Source organism: Pseudorasbora parva, chromosome 11 (genome assembly GCF_024679245.1).
Source record: "Pseudorasbora parva isolate DD20220531a chromosome 11, ASM2467924v1, whole genome shotgun sequence".
NCBI classification, from domain to species: Eukaryota; Metazoa; Chordata; class Actinopteri; order Cypriniformes; family Gobionidae; genus Pseudorasbora; species Pseudorasbora parva.
The window spans coordinates 28,010,221-28,031,631 of record NC_090182.1 but is presented as its reverse complement, the minus strand read 5'-3'; the positions used below and the strand labels follow the sequence as shown (position 1 = coordinate 28,031,631).

The 21,411-nt window shown below is 36.6% G+C and overlaps 1 protein-coding gene across 1 annotated transcript; it reads right to left on the bottom strand.

The window, feature by feature from the left end:
• Positions 1-76: 76 nt before the first annotated feature.
• zdhhc2 (zinc finger DHHC-type palmitoyltransferase 2) lies at positions 77-16,838 on the bottom strand. Its single transcript, XM_067457709.1, has 13 exons — positions 16,525-16,838; positions 11,657-11,683; positions 10,321-10,415; positions 9,718-9,838; positions 9,451-9,520; positions 9,331-9,363; positions 7,669-7,789; positions 6,971-7,103; positions 5,275-5,401; positions 5,092-5,184; positions 4,770-4,873; positions 4,537-4,596; positions 77-1,477 (listed from the first exon to the last, which is right to left on the bottom strand). Exons 1-12 carry the CDS (start codon positions 16,643-16,645, stop codon positions 4,556-4,558), a joined length of 1,086 nt encoding a protein of 361 aa, XP_067313810.1. The 5' UTR covers positions 16,646-16,838; the 3' UTR covers positions 77-1,477; positions 4,537-4,555.
• Positions 16,839-21,411: the final 4,573 nt, after the last annotated feature.

Genomic DNA, 21,411 nt, shown 5'->3' with positions numbered 1-21,411 from the left:
AAATGCATGCCGTATTGTCCATTCATAAAGGACAGTTACTAGTGTTAGATTGAAACGATACCAAAACAACACTGTAGCACTTAATAAAATATCACTTTATTTCTCTTACAGAAACATTCATCAAGGCATATCGTTCAAGGGAGTCGTCATACGGAGACTGAGTGTATATGAAAACATTAAACTAGAGCCAGCAGAATTTCACATACTCCCAAAGAGAACAAAAGCAGTGACGACAATCAGCTCGTCTACATACACAAAGCAAGAACCAGTAGAAATCTTTTATCACAGTTTATTTTTAATGTGGTGTGTGTGAACCTAATAACAAATTCTATACGACATTTCCATAAAAGCTACAAAACACACAACGCACCGCAGCTCTTGGCATTTCAGAGGTTTTGTTCGCACCTCAAGTCAAAATCATGTACAAGTACATTTACATGCAATAACCATGGAATCAAATTCAGATAGAAATATGGTATTAAGTACATTGGAAGAGCCCTTAGATAAGTCAGATGCGATGCAAAACCACACCTTTGAGTTTTGCATTAATTGTGCAGTTATGCAAAGTGTGCTAAAAATGATCAATATACTGACTTGTAGTGAAATGCTCACTGCAGCCGCAGTATCATAACGCATATGGACATATGAGTTGTCAGAATACATTATCCTTGCATACTAGATTCGACAGAACCATCAAGAAAACATCAAGACAAAGACGATTTAAAAACTGAAATAATGTACAGCTTAAGTGCTGCTCAAAGTGCATATAGAGTATTTTTGTCTTCCCACTGCTTGTTGGGTACAAAAACTTGAATAAACAGTGTTTTTGTCTGGATACGCAGTGCTAAAAATGGCCTAACATGTTTTGCTACATCAGTCTTTTTGCTTCTGTATGACCTTTGCAAAACTCAGGACAGCTGGGATCCGGACAAGATCCCCACCGACACTTTGTAAAATAAAACAGATCATAGACATGATGTGCAAACGCAAATTTAACAATGCGTTTAACAAGAACAGGATAAAAAAGTGTTTTAGTGTAGTGGGCTTTTCAGTTTTCACATTTTAAACATGACAAACGACTATGTACCACCATCACACAGCATGCATAAATACTTCACGTTTCCCAGACTGACAAAAAATATTACTCTCTTTAAGCAATGCCTACACCACACAAGCTATATTCAAGGCATTTTCCATACAAATTTCTACATTTTTTAAAATGTGGGTCCAGGAACCACAGTGATGTTACTTTGTTCAGTCACATCTGTGGACATCTTTAGGCACAATAAGATATCTCAGCCATACACTTTCCAAGGAAGAGAAGTGACTGCGGCCCTTTATGAATGTACACTCCATGATCCGGCTCTGTTAGCGCTTGTGAAGGATCACAATTCAGTAGGTAGAGCGTGGAAGGGCAGTGCAAGTCTGTGCAAGAGCAACAGAGACGTCCTCACTGTTCCACACTAGTACAAAACTCCTAGAGTACAAGTAAAGTGTAAAGAGAATAAATGTAGGATCATTTATAACATACTAATTAATATAATATAATTAGTGATGTCAAATCAAAAGTTTGTGTTTATGTGTGTACTGTATATAGTTTTTATGTATTTATAAATACACAGTCATTCAAGTATATATTTAAATATTATATATTTAATATATATTGTTAAAATGTATATATATATATATATATATATATATATATATATATATATATATATATATATATATATATATATATATATATATATATATATATATATATATATATATATATATATATATATATATATATTCTTTATTCATCAAAGAATCCTGGAAAAAAACTAACGTATTATGGTTTTCACAAAAATATTAAGCAGACAACTTTTTTTAACATTGATAGTAATAAGAAATATTTGTAAAGCCGCAAATTAACATATTAGAATGATTTCGGAAGTATCATGTGACACTTGATTATTCACACCACAGGAATAAATTACATTTTAATATACAGGTCCTTTATAGTTCATTATTTTCCATAATGTAATGATAAAAATTAAACTTTGATATATTTTAGATTCATTGCACACCAACTGAAATATTTCAGGACTTTTATTGTTTTAATACTGATGATCTTAAAAAAATTAGCATATCATGAAAAGGTTCTCTAAACGAGCTATTAACCTAATCATCTGAATCAACTAATTAACTCTGAACACCTGCAAAAGATTCCTGAGGCTTTTAAAAACTCCCAGCTTGGTTCATTACTCAAAACCGCAATCATGGGTAAGACTGCCGACCCGACCCTGTCCAGAAGGCCATCATTGACACCCTCAAAGAGGGTAAGACACAGAAAGACATTTCTGAACGAATAGGCTGTTCCCCGAGTGCTGTATCAAGGCACCTCAGTGGAAAGTCTCTGGGAAGGAAAAAGTGTGGCAAAAAACGCTGCACAACGAGAAGAGGTGACCGGACCCTGAGGAAGATTGTGGAGAAGGACCGATTCCAGACCTTGGGGGACCTGCGGAAGTAGTGGACTGAGTCTGGAGTAGAAACATCCAGAGCCACCGTGCACAGGCGTGTGCAGGAAATGGGCTACAGGTGCCGCATTCCCCAGGTCAAGCCACTTTGGGCTACAGAGAAGCAGCACTGGACTGTTGCTCAGTGGTCCAAAGTACTTTTTTCGGATGAAAGCAAATTTTGCATGTCATTCAGAAAACAAGGTGCCAGAGTCTGGAGGAAGACTGGGGAGAAGGAAATGCCAAAATGCCTGAAGTCCAGTGTCAAGTACCCACAGTCAGTGATAGTCTGGGGTGCCATGTCAGCTGCTGGTGTTGGTCCATTGTGTTTTATCAGGGTCAGTGGGGTCCAAGTGGGGGTGGAATGACATCCGTTGATGCTGTCTTTCAATTCTACAATTATTGTTGAGCTCCTTGGATTATTTTTCATCATCCAAGGGCAGGGTCAATGCAGATAGCTATCAGGAGATTTTGGAGCACTTCATGCTTCCATCTGCTGAAAAGCTTTATGGAGATGAAGATTTGGTTTTTCAGCACGGCCTGGCACCTGCTCACAGTGCCAAAACCACTGGTAAATGGTTTACTGACCATGGTATTACTGTGCTCAATTGGCCTGCCAACTCTCCTGACCTGAACCCCATAGAGAATCTGTGGGATATTGTGAAGAGAAAGTTGAGAGACGCAAGACACTCTGGATGAGCTTAAGGCCGCTATCGAAGCATCCTGGGCTTCCATAACACCTCAGCAGTGCCACAGGCTGATCACCTCCATGCCACACCGCATTGAAGCACTCATTTCTGCAAAAGGATTCCCGACCAAGTATTGAGTGCATAACTGAACATAATTATTTGAAGGTTGACTTTTTTATATTAAAAACACTTTTCTTTTATTGGTCGGATGAAATATGCAAATTTTTTGAGATTGAGAGGAATTTGGGGTTTTCATGAGCTGTATGCCAAAATGATCAGTATTAAAATAATGACCCGAAATATTTCAGTTGGTGTGCAATGAATCTAAAATATATCAAAGTTTAATTTTTATCATTACATTTTGGAAAATAATGAACTTTATCACAAAATGCTAATTTTTTTAGAAGGACCTGTATACTCCCAGTCAAAAGTTTTAGAACGGTAAGATTTTTAAAATGTTTTTAAAGAAGTCTCTTCTGCTTACCAAGGCTGCATTTATGTTATAAAAATACAAAAAAAGCTGAAATATTACAAACATGTAAAATAACTGTTTTCTATTTGAATATATTGTAAAATGTAGTTTATTTCTGTGATGCAAAGCTGAATTTTCAGCATCATTTCTCATCATTCATTTTTTTGGGGGGAAAGAACTTAATACATTTATTTTGAAATATTTTTACAATTTAAAATAACTTGTTTTTCTATTTGAATATATTTTAAAATCCTATTTATTTCTTTGACGCAAAGTTGTATTTTGAGCATCATTACTCCAGTCTTCAGGGACACAAAACCCTTCAGAAATCATTCTAATATGATGATTTGCTGCTCAAGAAGCATTTATTATTATTATTATTATTATACATTTTGAAAACAGTTGCACATTATTATTATTTTATTAGAAAGTTCACAATAACAGTATTTATCTGAAATATGAAATATAAAGCTTTTGCAACATTATACACTTTTATACTGTCACTTAAGCAATTTACTGCATCATTGCTCAATAATGCTGTTTTTGCTGTATTCTGGATCCAATAAATGCACGCTTGATGAGCAGAAGAGTATATATATATATATATATATATATATATATATATATATATATATATATATATATATATATATATATATAAAACAGTTCATTTAAATTGTAATATTTTATAATATTACTGTTTTTTATAAATATTACTATCAAATAAATGCAGCATTGGTAAGCATAAGAGAAGAAATCTTACCCCAAACTTTAAAAAGGTAATCTTTTGAAGTCGGTAATTTTGAAACACTAATGTTATTATCTGAAAATAAGTCAAGTCTTATTGTAATATGTACACACAAAAGTAACAAACCTCTTTCATTAGCATGTTCCTAAGTTTCCTTCTCAATAGTCAAGCCTGGGTTGCTTGTTCCTGTTAGGAAAACATAGAAATGATAAGTGTGTACAACGTTGTTTCACCACATTAATATTACCTAACACATTCACAGCTGCGGGGTCACCTCAGATCTAGTAGTCATTTATATGGTCAAGACACATATAACACCCTGTGTTTTGCAATGATCTCAGGCCTAACTGTCCTCTCACCTCGCTTGTCTCTGTCTTCACTTCCCTCCGACTGTCCGTTGTTCAGCAGTCGGCTTTGAGAATCTCTCAGAGGTTTAGGTGGAAACTGATGGGATTCTCCAGCACTGGAAAAATTAAAAGGGCATATCTGCATATCAGTGCATTACACTTTCCCACAATGCAATGCGCATTTCTGAGACAGTGGAACCTGAAGTATCATCTACTTTCTTTGACTCATTATTTGATTGGACTGTCAAATGTTGGGACATGTTATTATTATTTAGTATTTTTTATATTGTTATACGATATTTTTCTAAATGAATAATTCATCTGAGGCATAAACCTTTTGATTGAAGGGTTGCGTCCAGAGGGCAAGGAGGGTTGTTCGGGGTCTGGGTTCACTAGACATGTGGGGAATGAGCAGCCGTCGCCCAGACTGCAGAACACACAAACACAATGTGATACAGAGGGAATGAGATCGGCTAACACTGACACTATTCTCAGATCTACTGCACATGACTGATACCTTGAAAAAACTGGCAGTAGCCAATATTTCTTTTCTTCTCCAAACACTTGCAGAAAGTTCTTGTTTGTTCCTAAACTGAAGCCATTCTTGTCTGGTCCATGCTGGAACGCAGGAGCTCTGAAAGCCTCTGACAGGAGAAACATTTAAACCACATAAATACATAAAGAGGCATCCTACTAACATGATTTCCAATTTTCTCTTATCGTTTAACTCAGTAAAGCCTAAAATATGAAATAATCATCATGGCCAGACAAGTCAGTTCTGATGAAATGGAACAGTTTATTGAGCCTTTTTTATGTTTGTGTATGTGTTTTTTGAATATCATATTTGACACATCAGACTTGTATGGCTCATATAGTATGATATAGGAGAATATGGAGCTCATACTCAAGAAGAAAATTGATTTCGTTCAGATTCCGGTGATTTGATTTCGCCCGGCAACTCAGTCTGGAAACCAGTACATTCATTTCGACTGCTTCTGTTACACTTCTGTGGGAACCAATCCCAGACTGGCTTATCCACCTAGAGCTCTATTGGCGGGTTTAACACGATGACAGATAGAGAAGTGATGGGTCGCTGCCCGTTGATCACGCCTCTTGTGGTCTGATTGGTTGAAGGACTATCCAATTGTCATACAGAGTAATTTGAATAATGTCAGTTGATCAAGCCTCTTGTGCAGTAGAAAATACAGAGCTGACTCCCAAAACCAATGTTCAATCTTAAAGTGGGCTTGGTCTGGTGATAGCCAGACAAGATATTTACATTATATGGCCAACAAGTAATATGAAATTCTGATAGCTTCTAATGTAAATCAATGAGACTGTAACAATCCAGCAGACTACTTACACGAAATGCATATAAATATCAATTGTCACTGTATTTCTCCAAATAATATGTCTTAATAAGATGATATCTCCATGGTTAGTCTTATTATTAAAGCTCTGTGTTTTAATTGTGGTGGGAAAGCATTTAATGCAATGCAATCATAATTGAGTGATGAAAAAATAAACATTCCTCAAAAGCATATTTGATACTCACATTACACAAATGTGAGTATCAAATATGCTTTCGAGGAATGTGCATTTGTTTATTCGTTTTTTTTTATTTACATGATTTTTCTTTCTTTTTAAGATATATGGATAATCAAGTAAACGTAAGTTGCTGTAGTCCAGTACATGTTCATCTTAAAATAATACCAATTAACAATAAAAAAGCTATTCGTATTCTTTACTTCATAAAAATCTGTAAAACAATTCACAGCAACAAGATGCATGCCATGACCTGAAGTTGGACATTCTTAAAAATATACTAAAAAGCCATTTACTTGCTAATAAAGTATGAACTATCAATCAGAAAACAGAAGGCTTTACTTTTAAGGGTTTACAGAATTAAGAATAGAATATGTCTGATTCTGAGATTCATTTTTAACATTTTCAAACAAATGCATCTTGACACACTTGCTTTTGCCAGAAGACTGGGCATGTTGTCACAGATACATGTTCCCGTGAGAATCTGCCACAAAGGGCAGACTGTAGAAGACCTAAACACCACCTGCCCCAGATCGGAGTCACTGGTTGTATGAGACGTATTTGATCAGGCAGTGCGGACAGATGATCATAGAATGCAAAATACACACTATTGATGAGCCTGTGTTTACCAGCGAAATCCAAGGCTAATTACAGCACAGCCCACTCACCCAACGTGGACCTGTTCTTGCAGACAAGCCAGCAGTGATAAGCAAACAGAAACGCTAGGCTCACTGAGAAGGTGGAGGCAGCGAAAAACAGGAACATGATGTGAAACTTGGCTTGGGTATCAGGCAGACCATTCTGTGAGAAACATGGGAAAGACATGGGAAAAACACCACAAACAGGAATGGACTGGAATAAACAAACAAAAAACAGCTCAGCCCTAATTCAAGCTATTGCTTGCTATATTAACTAGTTGATATACAGATTTTTTATAGAATACTCAATTATATAAAGTTTGCTAAATTAAACTGAACTAGTGGGAACAAGCAGAAGTGGGATACACCACAGTCCATTGTAGACTAATAAACGTTCTAGAATTTGAATAAGCGTACATTTCCTTGTCTACTGGATCTAGTGTGTCTATGTGTGGTATGCTGATGGAAACTATCAAAACTACAGGACCTAGAGGAATTAATAGGTCAATCAAAGAACTTCAATAATTGACTCCGTCCTACCAAATACTGCATTAGACGCTCATGTGTTTTACCATCAACCTTTCAAAATAAAATAAAAACATTTGTTTTTATTGGAAAGCAATCATCAAAACATGATAGTACTCCTAACAAATTGCAGACAACCTATCTGAACATTCAAATAATCAGTTTTCTAAAATAAACCTAAGAAATGAATAAATCATACTTACAGTCCAGAACTCAATGAAATACCGCAAGTCTGTGGCAGTGACAAAGAGGCAATACAACAATGAATATGCTAGGAAGAGCATGAAAAACTTGTAGTTGGCGAAGCCCACGCAATTGTTCACCCTGTCAGAGAAGACAAAATGCACCTATTAGCCTCAATAAAATTGTATATTAATATCTATTTATATTGCAAAAATACTGCCCAAAATACACTACAAGGGAAAAAAAAAATTTTTTACCTTACAAGCTATTTAATTTCTTCCCTTCTTGACACTACTTTTGTATGTGAAATGTAATATAATCAAATTGATTCAAAAAATGTTTTGACAGTATCGACCATTTACTAACTAATGTAACTTTTGGCCTTCTACACTGTAAAACATTTTGGTTGTTTTTTGTTGGTTTAACTTAAAAAAGTAAGTAACCTGGTTGCCTTAAAATTTTGAGTTTATTGAAATTAAAAATTTGAGTTGATACAATGAAGGAAATTTGTTTAATAAATAGAAACTCAAAATATTATTGTATCTGAACCACATAAAATTTTTGATGAATCATGAAAATAGCACTATTTGGCATGTTTCACTGCGTCATCACAAATAAAACACACACAATTACCCAATATGCTTAAAAAATCTTTTAATAATATTTTAATAAAGGTTGTCGAATCTCAAAAAATGTTCATTGTATTAACTCAAAATTTCAATTTCAATGAACTCAAAATTTTAAGGCAACCAGGTAACTTTTTTTCTAAATAATTTTTTACAGTGTAGTGGTTGTTGCATAAAATGTATAAATAGTCAAATTTACTATTTATTTAAAAATGAATGGTATGTGATGATCAAACTGTGCAATGGTTACAGGTGTTCATCTTATCAGTGCAACTGTCACTTATGCATAATCAATAGGCACGGATGATCGTTCTCTCATTTTAGTAAATCATGTCCACATTGAAAATGAATGTTATACCTCGTTTTGATTGGCTGACGTAGGCTACTATAGTAAGTTGTGGGAACAAATTGCTGATTCATGGACACTAAATATGTATTTTACACCCCCACCCCCTTCATTGCAAAACTTACACAGGTTATTTAGTTCAAGCATACAAAACATACTTTTGCTGGGGGCCAGCAATGCTAGGTAGATAATCCCATGCAAACATATTTTTCAATTCATGCTCAAGTTCAGACATTAAAGCACTTGATGTTTTTCATTTTGTCAGTTTAAGTAAAAAGTAAGGGGCCTATGCCTATGGCATAAACCGGTATAAACTGCCAGTAGAGCCATTAGAAGTGTGGCCAAGCCAAGTCTTTGAGGAACATTACAAAACTATTTTATCTGACAGATGGAATAATGGAAGAAAGCCAACCTCTTCTCATGAGAAAACATATCTATTTTATGAGGTAAATTATGATAATTTCATGTAATTTGTAGAATGTAATTTTTATGAAAATGTATGAATGTAAGCATGAAGATTCACTCAAAATGTACAATTATTTCACTAAAAATGTTAAGCTTTAAATGACAATCAAATGAAGTGCGCTTGGAAAATAATGATTGTCTTGTTGGCCTAATAGAAACCTAGAAATATTTGGTGCACGTCTCTCGTCCAAGACCAGAAATCTTTTATTCTTGCTTTGCATTTAATCTACTGAGCTAGTACATACCACGGACAATGGTGATCCATCTTTAAAATGCACCTGTAAAACAGCAAAAGCAGGAGCTGTAGAAATGCAACACAGCAAAATCGAATATGTTGTGTCTTTTAAAAAAGGAGAAAGACATACATATCACAGGCAGAGCAATGATGGCATCGATCAGGCTTCAGCAGCAGACAGCGATCACAGTAACGGATAGCTGTATATCAAGACAGCTTGTTAAAATACAGATCGATAGGATTCACTGAAGACAGACCGAAACAAATGTAATTGTCTGTGGCCATTATTTGTTACTGAGCCTAAATTTCAGCTGAATGGACTGTTACAGACCCGGCCTGCTAACAGTGATGTCTTTGGAACTATTAGGATGTGCTGGACATAAAGAAAAATGCCCACCTCCTGACATTGTGCGTGTGTAAATGGGCAAATCCTTGGCAATTCTCCTCAAGATCTCCTGTTGAGATTCTCTCCGATCTTCACGCTCTAATAGTTCTTTGTCAGGGTGTGACAGGTGGAACTGAAAGGAAGAGACACAAAGCAAAACATTTTGATATTTCCTGTGTGACGAGCAGCGCGTTCTGCACTCTGAGATGTGAGAGGAGTACGACTGATTGCCAGTTTGAGCCATATGTGGTTTCTCTATTACAGTTTGTTTCTCATTCTCTCAGCTTGAAATAATAACAGCTTCCAGTGAGGTGCTATAGTCACACTGACGATCACATGCAATTTACAACCCAACATGCTGTTTTCTCTATAAGCATAACCAACAAGCCCTCCTTATTCCATATATTTACAAATATTACACAAATAATATTCATTATAAGCCAACACCTCTTGAGTCATACTGAGCATATGCTGGGCAAAATAACATTTAAATTGACGTATTACTTGGTGACACAGTTAACACCACATTCTGATGACTTCAGCTGTAATTTTTGGTGTTTACTTTGTAATTAATTGTTATTAATACATAGCATTACTATAATTATATTTACTCACCTCTTTGAGAGGGTTCATGGGTTTTGTGAAGATGGTTTGCCAGTATGACCACACGAACATGATGAAAAGCATATGATATGCCAGGAGGTAAACTACTGTGATACAAAAGGAATATTCAGTGCGATTCAAGAAGATTAAAATAGATTATTACATCATTAGTGGTGCTCCCTATAGGGAAGCATCAATGTGATTTTTATTATTGCTCATGATTATGGTGAGGGATTATTAAACATATTAAACTTTGGTTCGTAGCATCTCTTTCTATGCTGTTTGTGCTAAATACACAAATGATAACTCAGATCATGTGGTTGGTTGAAGAGATTAGGCAAATGATAATACACGAGGCAAATGATAATATGGTTGAAAATATCCCATGGACTTACATTACAGTTACCATTAGGATTGATGTTTGCTTGTTTTTAAAAATGTTTTTGAAATAAGTATTTTACTCTCACCAAGGTTGCAGTTATTTGATCAAAAATACAGTAAAAACTGTAACATTATGAAAAATAATTGCAATTTAAAATAAATGTTTTTTTGTTATGGTAAAAACAGTATATATGTGTGTATATTTAAATATATGCAGGCATATCATTATGACTAATATTGTGTTGGTCCCACAGATGCTCGAATGGATTGAGATCTGGGGAACCTTGTGCTCCTCAAACCATTCCGGAACCATTTTTGCTTTGTGGCAGGGCGCATTATCCTGCTGAAAGGAAGAATACCAGGGAAAGAAGGGAATACCGTTTCCATGAAAGTGTGTACATGGTCTGCAACAATGCTTAAGAAGGTGGTACGTATCAAAGTAAAATCCACATGGATGGCAGGACCCAAGATTTCCAGGCAGAACATTGCCCGAAGCATTGTGCCTCCGCCAGCTTGCCTTCTTCTCATAGTGCCTCCTGGTGCCATGTGTTCCCAAGGTAAGCAATGCACACACCTGGCCATCCACATGATGTAAAAGAAAACACGATTCATCAGACCAGGCCATCTTCTTCCATTGCTCCATGGTCCAGTTCTGATGCTCAGGTGCCACTGTTGGCATTTTCGGCAGTGGACATGGGCACCCTGCCTTCTCTGCGCCTATGCAGCCCCATAGGCAACAAACTGCGATGCACTGTGTCTTCTGACACCTTTCTATCAGAACCAGCATTAACTTCTTGAGCAACTTGAGCTACAGTGGCTTGTCTGTTTGATCAGACCATGCCTTCGCTCCCCACATGCATCAATGAGCCTTGGCCACCCATGATGTAGATATTCACTCCAATTATGGAAAGACATAGAAATTATCCAGGGGAAAAATGTAAACATTGTAGGAAAAAAGCTGACTTACTTTTCTCTCCCATGTTTTCAACAGTTTCTGCAGAGAAAAGAGAAAGACAAATGTAGCAATGTCTCTATAACTTTGTTAAAGCTATATGATTTGAATCCTGCGTTGGATATTATTGTATAAACAGTAGGTCAGAAACTCCTTGTGCTTTTAGAAGGTCAGCAAGCAGCAGATGGTTCTGGTCGCTGTTGCTGGAACTCACGCTGTACAGAGACACTTGATCAGATGCCCAAATTCACTAGCTCATAATTGCGGCTCTTCAACTGGTGCTCTTTCAGAGCGATGAGTTATTTTGTGGTGACGAGATTAGAGATAATACGACCACACAGGACCATGCAGAAAAAAAACTGTTTCAAAATCAAGAGAGGACCACCTACACAGATGAAAAGAAAGGAGGTTTTTGTTTTGCACAGTGTGTTAAAGAAATATTCGTTTTAGGTTTGACATTCTAAGTATCACTCTTCAATAAATATCTAGTTCTTTAAGTTGCAGTGTCCTAAAAGCCTCATTAGATTAGCCTCAGCTAATGGGATGTGGGCTGCAGTATACTCTCTATCCAAAATATGCTCTTTGAAAGATCTGGCACTTAAGTAAAAAAAAAACTGTAGTTCCTCTGAAGCACAAAACAAAAACAAAATCCCAGAATGCAGTGCATATATTTTAAAGGATTAGTTCACCCAAAAAGGAAAATTCTGTCATTAATTACTTACACTAATGTCGTTCAACACCCGTAAGTACTACGTTCATCTTTGGAACACAAATTAAGATATTTTTGATGAAATCCAAAGGCTCAGGAAGGCCTTCATTTCCTCTCTCAAGACCCATAAAGACACTAAAGATGTTGTTAAAAAAACAGCCTCACTACAGTGATTCTACAATCATTTTATGAAGCGACGAGAATAGTTTTTGTGCGCAAAAAAAACGCAATAACGACTTATAGTGATGGGCCGATTTCAAAACAAAGTTGAGAACGGTTATAAATCAGTGTATCGATTCATGATTTGGATCACGTGTCAAACCGCCAAACTGCTGAAATAACGCGACATTGGCGATCCGAATCATGAATCGATACACTGATTCATAACGTTCGAAACTTTGTTTTGAAATCGGCCCATCACTATAAGTCGTTATTTTGTTTGTTTTTTGCGCACAAAAATTCTCGTCGCTTCATAAAATTATTGTAAAGCCAATGTATTAGTGTGATGGACTTTGTAACGATGTCTTTAGTTCCTTTTATGGGTCTTGAGAGAGGAAATGACAGCCCGTCTGAGCCATCGTATTTCAACAAAAATATCTTCATTTGTATTCTGAAGATGAACGGAGGTCTTACGGGTGTCGAACGACATGAGGGTAAGTAATTATTGACAGAATTTCATTTTTGGGTGAACTAACCATAGATATACACAATAAAGGCTAGATGTCTTACGGCGGAGTCACCATCGTAATCACCGGCGGCCATCTTGTCCCAGGCAAGCTTTCCGTCGGGCTCTGTGGAACCTGATGTAAGATGAGCGATCTGTACGAACATAAATACTCTTATCTCACTGAAATCTTGATGGATTTACAAATGGTTTGGTTTCTTACAAATGTTATTAACATGGCTACAAATCTGGATGCTTTAACACGTTGAAATTGCAGCTTTTCGTTTCGATAAACAACTTAATCGTGCAGCTTGTGTATCACGGCTAACTTACATGCACGTTATCAAGGCTGAGACCACAATCGAGCTGTTCAATTATATAGGTTTATTGACACCAATAACGATTTTATGACAACCAATCTTTTGTCTAGTTAAAATAAACTTAGTTTGCATGTTTTTTTTTTTTGTTTTTTTTATTTTTTAAATACAAATTATTTTATAATTATTTTAAATTATTTTTACAAATTATTTTATCTATATATATATTGCCATTCGGTACACAGTTTTAGTAGCCTATAACATAAATACCTTTTTTATTGCACCTATCTGTTCTGTTTAATGTTACTTTTTTATATTGAAGTCCATGGTTATAATTATTCATAAGTATGTAGTGTCATAACTACATCTCTGACGTTTATAACAAACGAAACAGTTTGAAAATCGGTTGGAAATTGTTTTATTTAAAAATACATGCACCATTAAAACACACTGTTACGAGTGAGCGAGCTGCATGTGACAAGATGGCTGCCAGTTGCGGACGGCAACCTCCATTGGCTAACAGCACGCACGAGACATCTAGCCTTTATTATGTATATCTATGGAACTAACCCTTAAAGTATGTGTACCCAATGGAGCACTTAAGCAGTTTCAGGGGGTGCTTAAAAAGTGGTTATGCTTTGTGGCCTTAAGGAAATCCTCATGATTTTGTAATAATTCACAAAAAGCAGGAATACCTGCACGTGTAAGTACTACAGGCAATCACATTATATACTGCAATAATGTCATTATTATAACATCAGATCATTGATATACAACCCTCTTAATTCAAGCAATAAAAACTGTCAACAGATGACAAGACTCATTATGACCAATTTCAGCAATTAAACCGTATCTTCCCCTGATGACATCAGTGTTGTTGTCTTGGAAATGTAAAATGTGCTTGTTGCTAAACTCAATATGCAGCACAAGTGATTTGATAGCAGAAATAGGTCAAGTAGAGATTGGTGAGGTTGAGTTTGACAGCTTGGCAGTGAGATTAGCTTTGAGACATAAAATCAGCAGACAGTATATTTATAACAACCTTTGTCACTATGGGTAAAGTAAAGATTCACTGACCACCCATTATCATGGGTTTCTAAAATAAATTCAATGATCACATAGTAGTATTAACAGTAAACGGATCTTCTGTCTGTTACGGTTTGGAGTATTTGCATCATTGTTGCAAATTGTTGCGAGTCTATCCTGCTGAAAAATCCAGCATAAACCAGCATGAATTCAGTGTTAGTCTAGGCTGATTTATGCTGGTCTAGCTTGTGGACCGGCATAGTCATGCTGTTTTCAAGCAAAACTGAGCTAATGCAGCCACCAGTCCACCCTCACTCCCGCTTCCTATCCTGGTAAGAGCAAACTATAGCAACCAGCATCCCATGCTTGTCCCAGCATGCAAAACATACTTTGCTGATGGTGACCAGCAATGACACATAAATAATCCCACTCAACCCATGCAAACATAGCATTCAATCTATGCTCAAGTTCAGATATTAAGCACTTGATGTTTTATCAAGTACAAAGCAAAGGGTGGGGTGCCCATGGCATGAACTGGTATAAACTGCCAGTGGGAAGAGCCGTTAGAAGTGTGGCCTGGCCACTGACACTTCACTCAGTGAAAGCTCTGAGGAACATCACAAAGCAGCTGCTTTATACACAGATATTTAAACGTCATTTGATTCTATTAAAGGAGTCTGAACACACACCCATTAGTCTTCAGAGAATAACAGGGCATCCTCATGATCATCCACCATTCAAGAGAACAGTAAAGCCTCTTCATGTTGTTTTTATGGGAACATGATAGCAGATGTTATCAAAGGAGTGAATGATGTTAATTGTGAACACAAACCATTGCTTGTTACGCACATATTAAAAAAACGCCACATTCTAAACAAATGACAGTGCATAATAAAGCTTGAAGGTATTTTTACAGTGTTAACTGCTCATATTTATAGCAACAAAAGAAGGGGGAGAGATCACGGTACTCCAAATTTGAATTCCTGAAAGTACTTGAATTCTGGATTATTATTGTTAGTTTTTCTATTATTAAAATGTGTGGGGCATTAAAGTCCAAAATGTTTAGTTGGTGTTAACTTCCCTATTGAAATTTGAAAAATATAATTTAAAAAGCCGTTTTGTCGTTTAATAGTTCATATTTCAAGGATGGACCCCTTATGACCCTCATGAGTTCCATTAAATTATAACATATAATATTTTGAAATTTTTATGAAAAGGTCCTTTGTTCAGGTCAAATGAACCAGATATTTTTTGACTATGACATTTATGATAATGAAAAATCATTAGAATTTTTTTTGTGTGTGTGTGTGTGTGTGTGTGTGTGTGTGGCCTGGTAATCCCTACGTTATGGGGACAAAATGTCCCCACAAAGATGGCAATATCCGAAATCCTTGTCCTTGTGGGGACATTTTTAGGTCCCCATGAAGAAAACATCTTATAAATCACACAGAAGGAGTTTTTTTGAGAAAGTAAAAATGCAGAATGTTTCCTGTGATGGGTAGGGGCAGTGTAGGCGGATAGGATGTACAGTTTGTACAGTATGAAATCCATTACGCCTATGGAATGTCCCCATAAAACATGGAAACACGACATGTGTGTGTGTGTGTGTGTGTGTGTGTGTGTGTGTGTGTGTGTGTGTGTGTGTGTGTGTGTGTGTGTGTGTGTGTGTGTGTGTGTGTGTGTGTCTGTGGCAAAAAGTGTCCCAAATCAAAGTGTCCCAAATCAATGTATACATAATACATACATTGATTTCTGGACACTTTTTGCCATTGAGGTGACTGGGGAAAAGTGTCCCAATCAACCTGAATATAACCTTTTTATTTGTCTCGTATGCTTAGTCTCTGACCCATATATGTTTTTTTGTTTTTTTTTCAGTTTTATAATGATGCATGCATCGTATTATAATATATGCATTATAATAATAGCCTACAGACACACTTGCGCATATAAAGAGATTATGAATTGAATTAATCTCGTACAACTTGACACTAATCATGACCTACTCTAGTCTGTCTGTTTAAAATCAAATGGACCCCATCAATAGCAGAAATATTGCTCTAGTAACAGACGCAGACATACACGCACATGGTCGAAAAGCCAGGTATTATTTATTCATTCTCTCTCCGTTTCACACCAACTTCATTCAGAGAGCTGCTTCCAGTCTTACCTATGCAGAGCTGCACTACATAAGCGTAGTAGGACCATGCCACGATCAGACTGATGAACAGCACAGGGATCCAGTATAAAACTCTCCAGCAGTCATCGCTGCGCGAGCCCGACGGCGCCATCTTTCTGTTTGAAGACCAAAAGTGGTCAAAACGACTAGTTCAGCCTCACCGAGCCCGCACTGCTGCTAAAACACCATCATGTCTTCTTCCGTGTGCAGCTGCGCTCGTCTGCCCCTGCATCCTCCGCTCGCTGTTTGCGGTGTAGCACATCGGTACCGCCCCTTTCTACAAACTTACATGATGCTCACGCGATGCGGTGGAGGTGTTACTACACTAAAGCCTGACTCAAATCTGCTGTAATTTAGCAAGCCTGTTGAGATTTGCCTTATATCTATTAGCTATATAGCCTAATAATAAATCTGTTCGCTATAGCCTATTTATAATGTCACACCAGACAGAGCAATGTTAAACAACACATTGTTACACTATCAACACAGTTAGCAACACAACACAAGGTTGATACATTGGCCTGGTTTAGACAAGGCTTAGATTAAGCCAGGATCAGCCTTAGTTCTTTTATGACATTTAAGTATCTTAAATTGACGTGCCTTAGGAAAAAAAACCTTTTAAGATATGTCAGTGCAACTAAGTGTTTTAAGTTAAAGCAGCTCAAACATCCATTTTAACAACCCAGCAAACAATTTTAGGTAAGAACGTTCCCCTAACGTTCCCATTAAGTTATAAAAACGTTTTCTGAATGTTCTAGGAATGTTAAAATCTCCAGTTTTTTAAACGTTGTATTAACATTCTTATTAGGTTATAAGAACGTTATTTAAAATGTTATTAGAACGTTCTATTCTCTTGTTATATAAAGGTTATACTAACTTTTTTAATAACATTCTTATGAGGGTGTGGAGTATGATGATCAAACTTAATATTCCTGTTTTCTTCTTTAATGTACTTGCTTTTGTTTATTAACAACTTATTCTTTCTTTTAAAAAATGAAAAAACACTTTTATAATTGACTTTTAGATTTATATTACATTTATATTTAGTTTACTAGATTTTTCTTCTGATTGTAAAAAATGTATATACTTTAACGAAAATAGCATTTAAGTGTCATTAAGTTGTCACTGGATATACAAATGATGTATCTGAAGTTTAAGAAAAAAGCTGTATGACTAATTTGTAATGACTAATACTTTTTTAATGTAGTAACGTTTTTTTTAACGTTCCACTAACAATATAAGAATAACATTTTATAGCTAACATTTTTAGAACGTTAATCAGTAGCACATAACGTTGGCACAACACTACGTTTAATAACATTACCGCAAGAACATTTTTTTTATAACTTTGAGAGAACTTTCAGAGAACGTTAGCCAATGTTCTGAGAACGTTTCCTGTTAGCTGGGAAAGTTGCCCATTGGATTTAAAATTTAATGAAAAAATAATTGTCATGTTCACACTGCTCCAAACAGACACAGACAATTGAATATGTTCAGTTAGGTGAAAACAAACCTTGACCAACACAGACACCGACAGAGGTAAATTACTGATCCAACAAAAAAAAAACAAATGTGTTTGTTGGTGTTTGTCTGTGCGGTGTGAACTGGCCTTAAGCATTGTCTGTGAAACCAGCCAATTAAGTAGTTCACTTCCTGCTGATAAACATTTTAAAGTCTTAGCTGGTTTACTGGTTTTAGATCCAGTCATCCAGTCCGGTCTGCTGACTTTCCAGTAGTTGGTACAGAAAATTGGCTCGCCGCCCAGCCAAACTAGCTAAAAACCTGCCTGGACAAGCTGTGAGACTGGTTAAAACCCTTTGACTGGTTAGTAAGCTATTATTGTCTAAGGGAACCCGAAAATCTTTTAATTGTTACATTATGCTTGACTAAACAAACATTAACATTAAAGGCACAATATGTAATTTTCGCCACTAGAGGTTGCGTATTCAAAACAAAGGCGTAGCTTGATGACACTTGATTTTGCGGAATCATGCAGTTGTCTTCATCTCTACAGCCGGTGGAAAAGAATCCTACAGGACTTGGGCAGAAATCATATTCATGGATGAGCTAATGTATTACAGATTTTTTGAGAGTTTCAGAGTTGTCAAAAGTTCTGACTTTGGTACCAAGTCAGTACTGAAAATTTAAAAATGTGATAATACCAGTGAAAGGGGGGTTATGAAATCCACTGCCGCTTCAATTTACCTGTATATATCCTAATAAAAATCATAATCAAAGCCTTAATCAATATTTATCTTCCTATATTAGGATAATGATTCTTTCCAGTTATGATTTTGCTTAAAGGGTGGGGGGGGGGGGGGGGTGCTGTTTCATTCATACTGAGCTTTTTACACTGTTAAAGACTTGGATTCCCATCCTAAACATAGAAAAAGTTTCAAAAACAAAGTTGGACGTTTGATGGAGTATTTCTGTGTTGAAAATACTCCTTCCGGATTCTCACAAGTTTCGGAGAGTTTTTTTCGAGTATGGGTCAGTTCCGGGCATTCTGGGAAGCATTCCGGTAAGGCAGCACTGCATTTGAACCGATTTGAACACAGAAATGACGGGAAGCGTCACAACATACGCTTCGGTCGCAAAAGTGGATCTCCACGGTCTCAACTGTCAGGACTTCACGAAATCAACAGTTAACTTACCAAAGAAGTGTGTTTTTGACGGAGCGGTCCCAGCGATAAAGGTTCATGGTCCTGCTTTGGAAACAGGCGGTGAGTAAAACTGCTTCAAATGTCTGTTGTTGGCTGTTATTGGTAAGTAAACATCAGAAAACAACACGATCGTGTATAACGTTAGTTAATTTATCAATAGAGCATGCAATCTATGGTGTGTGTTTAAATATATTTGTATAGCTTACCAATATTTGTGTCAGTTTGTTTATTGTAAAACCACCCAAACATAAACCTAGCGTTCTCACAAAGCGTGCTTCGTCATTCAAATGCGCTAACGTTCCTCCATTTTTGTTCTATGTATAACGTTACACTAGTCTGACGTGCAAAACCGTTTTGCTTGCTACTGCTAAGTATTAGTCGCATACAAAAGTCCATAAACCGAATCATGTCATCATAAACTGCAAGTAAACACACACAAATGTTGACAGGCCACTAAATACAGTAACGTTACATACCACAGAGACGGACGTCCTGCTGTTGTTGTTTCTTCTGTTCAAGTTATTTCAGCCTCTGGATCTGATTCTGGATCATATCTGTATTAGGTGAATATGAATAGCTATGGTTTATTTAGGGTAACGTTTTCATCTCCACGCTTAAGGATGTCAGCTTTCAGAAGCTCTCGTGCAGTAGCTGCGAGCTCGTCATTCTTTAGCTCCGCCCACACGATACGCCTCCAGGCGCTCGTTTTTTTCCTTTTACTGAAACACTAAAGAGTCAAGATAAATATTCCCTGTACTATTGTCTGTCCCTCTCACTGAAAGAAAGCACATGTTATCAGTATGTTTTGGTTAGAACTGGAGCCTAATCAGCTCCAACCTTGGAGAGACTGTGTATCTGTGGATGTGCGCAATATTCTATGTTATAGATCAGTGTTGAGATGGTGTACAATGGGCACCCTAAGAGATGGAAAGACTTGTTCTGGGCAAGCTGGCGCCTGCTCCAGATATGGAAGGTCACTACGGGCCTAATTTAGGGGGAAAAGCGTCATCAAGGGACACATCTATAGACACGCGCATCAGATTAACTGACAATAAGTGGAAATTTACATGACGTGGATAGACCTTGAAAACAGTATAACTTGGCACATTTGTATGTACAATAGGGCGGGGCAACGAGTAGGTGAGAGAGGGAGCGCGGCCTACAAAATCCTTGTGAGACTTGAAGCTGGCTTCTACTGTTGAAGCTGCAAACTAATTTTTCAGACTAATTCTTTTAATTATTTAACTCCTGACTCTTGGACTTCATTTTTCACTACTGGTCTTGGGTCATAAGCTGTTAACCCATTACACCAGCATTTCTTTCTATCATTTGGAGTGCTGTTGAACAGATTCTTAAACACCTCTGATTGGCCATTGTGTTCACATGCTTAACATGTCTGTGATTGGATGCAATGATCAACGCTCTTCAATGACGCTCACTCTCCACCGAACGCTTACACAGTAATACACGGTAAGTGTATGAAAGTGAAGTCTATTAGCGGATCCCTAATATATGCCTGATTTCAAACGCTCCCGTGTGTATCTGTGCAGTCGGAGAAGAGTGACGCCCGTTTCACACATTCTCTGTCTGCAGTCCAAATGTGGTGCTGCATGTTGCGGTGTGTATGCGATGTAGGAGCCGCACACGCTGTTGTGCTGTGTTTGCAGTGCATAATCGATCCGCATTACAAGTAACTTGAGTTACGTGATCAGATTACTTTTTCAAGTAACAAGTAAAGTAATTGTTACTACAAAATTTACAACCAAATATCTTACTTTTTCACATTTATTTGACTGACAGCTCTCTTATCTCCATCTTGAGAAAAATCGAGAGTAAGTGCGAACATGATGGTTATTGTAGTTGTGAGCAACAAAATGTTAAATGTGAGCATTTATTCATCTCACTTGCACAACAAAGATTAAGTACTCCTCAAAATCAATAAAATCAGTCAAATGCAAAATCAGAATATATACAAACCCCCAATAATAAAATATTAAACAAAACAAGTATTTTTATGCATTTAATTTACCTTTATTGACAAAAGTTTTGCTGCTAACTTTCAATGATTCAGTTAAACCAAAAGCAAAAATTACTTAAGTTTTTCTGTTTTTATTGGTGAAGTAAAAGTATTAAACTTTTTTTTCCATTATCCAGAATGCAAGCACAGCTGAAAGGTTTGTTTGAGCTGCGCCCTCTATTGTGCATGAGTGAATTA